The 9,418-nt window shown below is 63.2% G+C and overlaps 1 protein-coding gene across 2 annotated transcripts in view; it reads left to right on the top strand.

Annotated features, from left to right (window-relative positions):
- The window catches only part of HM13 (histocompatibility minor 13), a 13,573-nt gene extending 6,104 nt beyond the window's left edge, over positions 1 to 7,469 (top strand). The window contains exons 6-12 of one of the 2 annotated variants that reach the window (XM_025212205.1): positions 1,420 to 1,477; positions 2,106 to 2,189; positions 2,533 to 2,569; positions 3,072 to 3,174; positions 3,602 to 3,687; positions 5,812 to 6,001; positions 7,101 to 7,469. In XM_025212205.1, the coding sequence (XP_025067990.1) occupies positions 1,420 to 1,477; positions 2,106 to 2,189; positions 2,533 to 2,569; positions 3,072 to 3,174; positions 3,602 to 3,687; positions 5,812 to 5,962 (519 nt within the window). In that variant the 3' untranslated portion in view covers positions 5,963 to 6,001; positions 7,101 to 7,469. The remainder of the gene's footprint in view (positions 1 to 1,419; positions 1,478 to 2,105; positions 2,190 to 2,532; positions 2,570 to 3,071; positions 3,175 to 3,601; positions 3,688 to 5,811; positions 6,002 to 7,100) is intronic. The other variant, XM_025212206.1, reaches the window with a different exon arrangement.
- Positions 7,470 to 9,418: the final 1,949 nt, after the last annotated feature.

Here is a 9,418-nt window from a genome sequence, read left to right as displayed (position 1 = left end):
TCTGTTATTTAATAAATCCAGTAGCCCTGGTCTTGTGAGTTTGTGTGCTGGTTTTCCATTGCTTTGGGGTGGAGGCTTGAGCCACCTGAGCACACAAAGCTCCCAGAGCCATGTTGGCCTGGGATGTCAGGTTTTTCACTGCTGTGCATTCCCTTTATGCTCTTCCTGGTGCAACTCTTTTCCTAACCAGACAAACTTGCCCCTTTGCAGAGCAGGGCAGAGCTGATACCATCACTGCTGACTCAGTTTCCCTGCTTGAGCATATCTAGATTTCCTTGACTGGTGCTCATGCTCTGTCTGTGCACACAGCCCCCGGCAGGGCTTCCTGAGGCTCTTGGTGCATGTAAAGGGCTTGTCTTTGTCTCAGAGGTGCAGCCTCTTTTGCTGATTTGGGCCTGTCAGCAAGCAGTCGCTAGGGATCTTGGAGGTGTATTCGCATGGCAGGATCTCGGGTGATTCGCAGCAAGGAAGTGAAAAGCCAGTTGACGTGCATGTGGGGCTGGGACCCTTGTAGCCTCATGTGGAGCTTCACAGAGCAGCAGCAGTAGACTTTTCCTGTGTCCTCGGAGGTGCCTCGGGGCACAGTCTGCAGGAGGCTCCCTGGAGCCCTAGCTGGAGTTCTGCGACCTCGCGGCCTAGCGGCAGCAATCTCACACAGCCCACGTGCTCTCAGGTGCTTCTGAATGCCAGCTTTTGGGGCTCGCCGGCCAGGAACTAACTGGCATGAGATCTGGTTAGGCCAACAGCACGTGTGTACAACTAGGCACCCTGAAATGCAAAGTGAAGGTTCACAGTGGCCAGTGTATTCACAGTCCGGTGACCAGCAAGGAGCCGGTGCCTGAAACGGACAGTGCCTTGTGGAGCAAACTGCAGTTGCCTTGACGATCGTATCCCTTTCTGTTGAGTCTGGTCCTGAGCAAAGCTTTCAGCTGTACCAGCCGGCTGGCTCGGGGCCTGGACCACTGCGCCTTCTGGGGTTGCTCTGGTCCCAACTGACATATCTTCAATTGGAGCAGAGCCCCATGTGTGTGACCTGTGTCCCATCTGAGTTAAGGGGGACTCGCCTGTGGCTCCAGGGCAGGCCGGGATGGAGCCAGCCCCGGCACCTCCCTGGAAACCTGCTTTGTGTGATTGCCGAGCCTCCGCCGATTGGCCGCCAGGGGGCACCCGGCTGCTGTCTTGGCAGGGGGACACTCTGGGCCTGTCCGCTATCTGCCAGCCCTTCTGTGATCCCCCCAGCCCTGGGACTGGAGAGCAGGGCACAAAGCCCCCAGGGGCAGGACTGACAGTGCTATCGCTGGTGTGGCCCAGATTGGCCCTGCGGGGGTTTGGCCGGGGCCAGGCCACGGTTGGGTAAGAGGTTCTTCCCTTCTTGCTTGTACAGCTGCTCTCATCTTGCCCTGCTCTGCCCCTTCCTAGGTCTTCGGCACCAACGTGATGGTGACTGTTGCCAAATCGTTTGAGGCGCCAATAAAATGTGAGTCGATTTCTGCTGTCCCTGGGTGGGGGGCGTGCCGTGCTGTGGTTGGTCTCCCTTGTTGCCCATGCCCTGCACACTGCCTACCTTGTGTGCATCATGTGGTGTCTTCATGTGTCAGTGCAGTGTTCTCCTTCCTGGGTTTCCTTTCCATGGGGTGCCAGGATGGGCCCTCCAGGCAGCCGGGGGGGTGTCCAGGTCCCACCAGCAGTGGGAACCGCGGCAGAGCTGGGTCGGTCATTTAGGCTGGGACTCATGCACTGCCTGCATCGCATGAGGAAGAGCAAAGGGAGTCTGTCCAGCCATGGCTGACATGTCTTGTACGTGACATGGGGTGGGTGCAGGGTCACAGCTGTCTGGGGGGCAGATGGGGAAGTGATGCCTCGAGGTGGGTGCTGAACACTTCAGTGGCTCCTTGCTGCTTTGGGTTTGCACTGATCAGCTCTGGAAGGGCAGTGCAGCATCTTGCATGGGAGAATCAGCTGTGAGGGTGCCTGGGTCTGCAGCTCATTCCTACACAGACCCACCTGCCCCTCTCTGGGTTGGTCCCTACTCAGGAACAGGCTTGCGTTGGGGCTGTATACGCCCAACCTCTTCTCTTTTGCTCACATGCCCTTCTCTTTCCCAGTGGTTTTCCCCCAGGACCTGCTGGAGAAGGGGCTGGAAGCTGACAACTTCGCCATGCTGGGGCTGGGAGATATTGTCATTCCAGGTGAGGAGGGTGACAAGGGTGGGGGAGCTCCAGTTACTCGGGACTGGACCTGCAGCCTCCAGGCTCCTGGGGCCGGGTGAGGGCAACAGCTGGAAAAGGACATGCGCCTGGTGCCAAGGTCCAGAGTGGGGACCCCTGAGCCCTTGCCTGAGCTGTTCACCTGCCCCTACATCATGGGTCACTTGTGGGTGGCTCATCCCGCATGGGCTCAGTACCAAATCCAGCCGCGAGAGGGTGCTGTGCAGCCTGCGACTGCTACCAAGCGCGCGGTCTGGGCGTGAGCTCTTGCTCGCTTTGCAGCTGCTGCCTCTGCCTTGCACTGACAGTGCCTTTCCTCCTGCAGGAATCTTCATTGCCTTGCTGCTGCGTTTCGACATCAGGTGAGCCACGCCTGCGCCGGCAGTGTCCCGCAGTGCTCGGCCACTGTAGACCCGGCTAAGAGGAGCACCCGGGGTCTCAGGCAGTCAGGACTGGCTAGCGGGCAGGCATTGCCGGGGTGGGGGCAGGCAGTTTCAGAAGAGAAGCACTTCTCACACCTCATGCCCCAGGTCTCAGTGGCCACTGCAGCATTTTTCCCGACTTACTGGGAAATCCCCACTACCTCCGGCAGAGAGTCACAGCCAACACTTGTCCTGCTTTAGAGCAGTGATGGGAGTGTGTGGCCACGAGCTGCTGACCACACCTCACTGCAGCACCTCCCGCTACACTCCCACCCCATGTCTCACCCCTTACGCTCACTGGGGTCATCCCGACTGCGACCGCAGAGCTTGCCCCCAGGTGACAGCCTCTCGTGTGCCTGTCAGTCCTGCCCTGGCCATGCCCAGGGCTGGGGTATGTGTCACAGGTCTGAGGGCCCAGGCTGACCCCTCCGCTCCCTCACAGCTTGAAGAAGAACACGCACACGTACTTCTACACCAGCTTCGTGGCTTACATCTTCGGCCTGGGCCTCACCATCTTCATCATGCACATCTTCAAGCATGCCCAGGTGAGCCTCCTCCCCTCCACTTCCTGCCATCGCTGTCTCAGGTGCCACCAGCCTCCAACAGGCCAATAATACCATGGTGTCAGCATTGGCCTGGAGAGCCTGCCCAGAGTCAGGCGAGGGCACAGCGCCCCTGTCCTGGGTGCTGAACCTTCCCCCTCTTGTGAGCTCAGGGCAGGGGACCTGGAGGCTTTGCAGGTTCTCACCTCGCTGAGGTAGGAACTCGGGACTGGGACCGTACAGGTTTCTGGAGTAGGGTAGATAAAAGCCCACAGGCCGCAAAGCTGAGTGTCATCCTGCGCTGGGCCTGGGCCTCCCTGGTACTTGGGTGCCAACCTCCAGCTGCCGTCCGCCCATCTGGCTCTTCCGGAGCTCATGCCCATAAGCTCCTCCAGCCGGTCTGTGTCCTAACTGCCTCTGCTCTCCCCAGCCGGCGCTGCTGTACCTGGTCCCTGCCTGCATCGGGTTCCCTCTCCTCGTGGCTTTGGTGAAGGGAGAAGTCACTGAAATGTTCAGGTAAGCACCTGGCTGGGCAGGAAGTGCATTAAGGCTCCAGGGCCGGAGTTCCAGGCCAGGGCAGGGTGTGAGCCCCGTATGAGCTCATTGGGGCGTAAGGGGTGGGGGAGCGTTCCTTGAATTTGTGACCGTACACATTGGCCCCGTAGCTGCTGCCTTGGTGTGTGAACTAGCTCCTCTGTGACCCGAGGCATCACTGCAGCACCTGTGACTCTGTGTGAGTCGGAGGGTGAGGCCGCAGGGAGAGGTGTAGGTGATCCAGAGAGGCTGGGGAAGGCTTGAGAGGCAGTACGGTGCTGCCTGGGCACCTTCCCTGGGCAGGGAGACCGAGTCCCACTATCCAGCAGCTCCCAAGGGCAGAGGCAGCCTATCTGCCCTCAACGCAGTGCTTTCCTGCCTGGCATGATACTGGTGTCCTCGGGCCGGCCATGGCTTCTCTTAGTCTTGGGAGGGGGGGGCTCCTTGCAGTGCCAGGGGGAGGTGCTGGGGGCCAGCCACATGTGCAGAGGGCCCAGGAGACTTCCCCTGGTTGCTGAGCCTTCCCATGTGTCACACACCCTGGACAGCTCACGCCTGGCAGCAGGACCCTTGCTCTGCAGCCTCCAGCTCCCCCCAGGCTCCCTGGCGGCCTGTCTGTGCCCCTTGGGTCAGCATGGAGCTGATGGACGGAGCCAGGCGAGAGTTGCCAGCCCCAGAGAAGCTGCAATTCCCCTGCTCCCCCGGCGCACACGTTTCTAGTGTCCCCACCCTGCCAGCACCTGCCTGGCCTTGGGTGTTGGCTGGTGCAGGTGGCTGCAGGCTCGCGGCCCCCACCCTCGTGCTTCCTGTGCACCTGGCCTCCTGCCGCCCCTTCACACATGCCCGTGACTCACCCACCCACTGCTGCATCACCTCCCTGCCTGGGAAGCGCACGAGGACAGGCTGCGGGGGCGCTAGCAAGGCCCTTGAAGGCTTGCAGCCAGGCGAGAGGGCTCTGTGCCAAAGCAGAGGCTATGGGGCACCCTGCTGCTGAGTCCCCTGTGGCTCTGCTGCTACCCAGGTCCCAGCAGGGCTGCAGTGAATGGGGCATGAGGCCGTGGCAGCAGTGGGGAGGCTTAGCTCGGCCCTGCACAGGCAGGCGCTGGCTCTGGGGGAGTGCCAGCGGCTGGGGAGGTTCCCAGAACCCCGCGTCCCTTGAGACCGCTCCAGCATCTGGAGCTCTGCATCGAGCTCATCTGCCGGAGGGCCGGAAACTGCTCCCACCCCTAGGAATCCTGTTGGGTGCAGCGCTGCCTCCCCCTCCACCCCATGCCCGCGAGGCGCTCCAAAGCTTTCAGCCTGCCACCAAGCTGTGGCTGGATGTGGCTGGCTGCCCTGTGCCCCCACCGCCCTCGGCTCTGGCCACGCTCAGGTGGCAGCCTGCCCGCTCCCAAGGCCTGGCACTTTGCAGGGTGCAAGGAACACGGGGACCTGCCATGCCCTGGGGCGCTTCATGCTCTGGTGACGGAGCTGCGGGGGCCACAAGTGCCCCAGGCTCTGCGTGCGTGTGCGTGATGGCGCGGAGGGAGCAGCAGGGGCAGGAGTCCAGGGTGGCCGGGCAGTTGGACTGGGGTTGGGGCAGGCGTAGAGTTAACTCCTTGTGCTCCACAGACCGGAGCTGCTCAGAAGTCTCTGGCTTCCTTCGGCGTGTTGGGCATGCGGGCATGGGCTGTGGGACCCCTGACCCGCCGCTCGCGCTGTGGTACGCGCTGGTCTGTTGCCTCACCGTGGCCGTCAGGCCCACCCCAGCCCAGGTGGGGCCCAGTGTCTCTCTGCTCGTGGCCCAGCCAGCTCTACCCCCTGCCATCTGCTTTCATATTCCTCCCCACCTTCCCCCTGGCCCATGAACTTGAACTGCTACACTTGCCTCTGGCAGTGGCGTGAGCTCCCTGGGCTTCCCAGGAAGACTGACTCCCGTGCCCACGCCCCAGGCCAGCAGAAAGGGGCAGCAGCCGGCACCCGCAGGCTCCCCAAGGTAACAGTTCTTGCTGCTGCGGGTCTCACTCCCGTCTCTCTCTATCTCTCTTTTTCTTTCTTTCTTTCTTTCTCTCTCTTTCCTCTGTCCTGCTCCTTCCTCTCCCCTCCTGCCTCCTGTCTTTCCTGCAGCTACGAATCCTCTGCTGAAATCTTGCCACACACGCCGCGACTTACCCACTTCCCCACCGTGTCCGGTTCGCCGGCCAGCCTGGCCGATTCCATGCAGCAGAAACTGTCCTGCCCCCGCCGACGCCGGCAGCAAAGCCCCAGCGCCATGTAGCCTCCGCCCACCAGGCCCTTTCCTTGCCTCTCTGGCCAGGTACGGTCAGTCCCTCAAGGGTCTTCCTGCCCTGCTCGCTCCTTCCACCTCCCTGCCGCAGCTTGTCTTCAGGGGGGAGCCGTCGGCCTCCCTGCTCTCGCACTCTCTTCCCTGGCGCTGGGGCCCCTTCCCCACTCGTGCCATCCTGGGCGCAGTCGAAACCTACCCGTTTACCCAGTCTGGACCAGCTGATCCCAACGGATCATCTGCTTGTGGGGCTGGAGGGGGTGTTGCCGCTCATCGCTGTCTAGGGTGGGCACGAGGGCAGCAGCTTTGTGCTCCTGGCAGAGGCTTTGCTGCTTCTGTATCTCTTCCGCCCCCACGCTCCTCTGTGCAGAGCTGGGGTCCCAGGATGGCGTCTCTGTCGGACCCTTACCCCTGCCCTTCCCTTGACCACGTGGCTGCAGTGAACTCGCCCTGGGGAGAGTCCAGAGTGCCTTGCTGCACATGCAGCCTGCCCTGGCTGAGCCGGAGCCGCTCGTCCCTCAGCCGCCAGCTGACCGGGGTGCCCGAAAATCCTGGTTCTGTGTGCCCTGTGGGGTGGGGAAATGCACTGTTTACCCATGACTTCTGCATGGCCTTGACGTGCCTAGGAGCTGCCTCTGATAGATACCCGCCGAGTTGTGCATGCGCGCGCGCGTGCGTGTGTGTGTGTGTGTGTGTGTGTGTGTGTGTGTGTGTACGTTTGTGTGCACGTTTGTGTGCTGCGGGGCCTAGTGCTGGGAAGCTCAGCCTGGGGCAGCCAGGTCCTCTCCTCATCCTGCCTGGGGCTCAGTGCTGACAGTCCTCCCCTGCCCCGAGGCACAAGTCTGACAGGGTGGGTGCAGCGCTGGGGTCCCTGCGGCTTGTGTCCTGATCTCATCCTGCTGCCCCTGACACGCCGGCACAACGCGCCCAGGAGCTCTCCCCACCGTGCTGGGAGCCGAGCCGCTCAGCTGGCCCATCCTTCGGGCAGGCTTTGCCTTCGACGCCACCCTCCCTGCTACTGTGACGTGCACCCGTGCTGGCTGCGCTGCCTCCACAGCACAGAGGGGCTAAGCCTCCCCGCAGGAGGAAGGGGCTTAACCTCCCCCACATCTTCTCCCTCTCTCCTCTCCAGCTACGAGGAGAGCTCCACTCCCAAGGAGGTGCCCGCGGCCTCCAAGGACGGACTGACAGACGGGGAGAAGAAAGAGAAGTGACCTTGCAGGTCTGGGCTGGGCTCGGTGCTCTGGGCCAAGCCGGGCCACCCGGCCCCAGCCCCATCGCAAGCGACGACGGCAAGAAGCCTCCCCTTTCCCCCCCATCTATGTAGCCGCATCGTGTTCGTGTGCCCGGACCAGCCGCCCCTGCCCTCCCCAGCTGCAGGGCTGCCCCGCTCCGTTTTATCACCGGCCCCTCGGTGCGGGGGGCCCCTGCGGGGCCGGTTTTTAAATTTTGTATCGTGGACTCGCTTTCTCTCATATTAAATCATCTCGAAGGAGGGGCAGCCCCCGCCTCTCCTTCCCCAGGCTCACGGTGCGGGGAGCGGGGGCTGCGCCTTCCTCTCCGGGGGGAGCGCTGCCCTGGGCCTGCTGCGCTCTCCATGCCCTGAGTCTATCTCCTTGCTGCGTGCGCTCCAGCTTTACCTGGGGAGCGAGGGGCCTGCGCGGGTCCTGAAGCTGCTGGAAGCTCATGGCTGTGGCACGCTTACCCTGGCAGGGCCTAGGTAGTGGTGCCCTGCACACACACAAGGAGGCTGACACACGGAGGTTGAAAGCATGGCAGAAGACTGCAGCTTGGGGGTCCCAAGCCCCAGTCCTTCCTCGGTGCCCCCAGAACTGTTTGCCCAGGGTCCTGTCCCCCTCCTCTGCCAGCAGAGAGACTGCCGTGGCACTATCCTCACTGCCCCTTTCCTCTCCGTGTGAGGGTTGGCCCGTGGGAGCTTCCCAGCAACTGGCAGAGCTGCCTGCGGTGACCCACAGTGATGCCTCGGCCTGGGTGGTGGAGGAGGAAAGAGGCCAGGTAGGTGGAGAGGGCCTGTTACCTGGGCCAGGCCGTGACCTGGTCCCCAAGGCACACCCCTCCTGGGGCGCCAGCAGCCTCTCTGCCCCCAAGCTCCAGCCAGGGGCAGAGAGGCCTGGCCTTGTGCACTGCCCGCCTGCCTCCCCACGCAGGTGCGACGCTGGCCCTGCAGTGACCCGCCCTGCCCCTGGACACGGCGCCCCGGTGGCCTGCGTTGCTCTGCTGTTTCCAAGTGACCCTCCTCCACACACTTAAGATTTAATACGCTGGCTGCTGACCCCTGGCCCCAGGGCACCGGGTCACTGGTGGGAACTGCCTTTGCAGGACTCCAGGGCCGGCTCTGGCCCGAGCATGGAGCAGAGAAAGCTGGTTGTCTGGCCCCCCGGCAGGCTGCTGTGTCCAGCTGCCCCAGGCTGCAGGGGCTTTGCCCCGTGCCCTGCAACAAAACTCCATGGCAAAGCCAGCATGGCCTGGAGGCTGCTGTCTTGCTCCAGGACCCTTATAGCCTCCGCTGCCCAGGTGAGCACAGGTCTCCTCGCTGGGTCCCTGCAGTGTCGCGGGTGCAGCCCTCCGCCTGCCCTGTTCCAGCAAGGACGTGCCCCAGGCCTGCAGGAGCTGGCACCAGAGCTCGGGCAGGGCACGGGCATCTTCCAGCCAGTCGCAGCTCGCCCAGGATGGCCAAGCCCATGCCCGGCGCCTCCGGCCCACAGCGTGTCTCCAGGCCCTGCCCGCGCTGCCCCGGCTGCTGCCAGAACAAACAGGCCATTTGCTGGCTTGGCAGCTCCTCCACAAAAGCCGTATTGAGCCGCTCCTCCCCGCGCCCCAAAAGTGGCGCCGCGTCTTCTGCCGCGTAATGACCCTTTGCCGCCTCCTCCAGCTGCTTTCGATGACTCCTGCTCCCTTCCAGCAGCCCCGGCCGCAAGAACGAGAGGGGCCACTCGGATTCCAATTAAATGCCTCCAGCTAAGCAAACACAGTGCAGCGGGGTGTGGGCACGGCCCAGCCGGCAGGCCCGGCCCACAGAGCCGCCGAGTCTAGACTCCAGATGTGCTTGCGCCAGCCTCCAGCATCCCCTGCAAACGCTGCGCTCGCCCGGCCCCGCACCAGCCCCGAGCGCGGGGGCAGCCGGACCCTGCAGCCCTGGTGCCCCCCTCCCATGCCTGGATGGGGCAGGGGAGGAGGGATGCCTGGCTCCAGGGTGCAGGCTGGGGTGCAGCCTCCTGCACGCAGTGCGGCGACTCCCAGGCAGGGCTGCACCCTGTCCCGTGCCAGCAGCTCTGGCCGTACCCAGCCCGCTGTGGCATTGTTTCTGCTGAGGAGCATCTAGCTGGGGTCAGCGTTGACCTTCAGGGAGGATACACGTCTGGCTCTGGCAAGGCAGGGTGAAGGGATTGGGGCCGTCGCGCCCGGGCTTGTTCTCCCCAGACCTCAGCT

The sequence above is a fragment of the Alligator sinensis genome, unplaced genomic scaffold, assembly GCF_000455745.1.
Source record: "Alligator sinensis unplaced genomic scaffold, ASM45574v1 scaffold1032_1, whole genome shotgun sequence".
Lineage (NCBI taxonomy): Eukaryota > Metazoa > Chordata > Crocodylia > Alligatoridae > Alligator > Alligator sinensis.
Note: the sequence above shows the minus strand (reverse complement) of the source record. Positions and strands in the feature narration are given on the sequence as shown.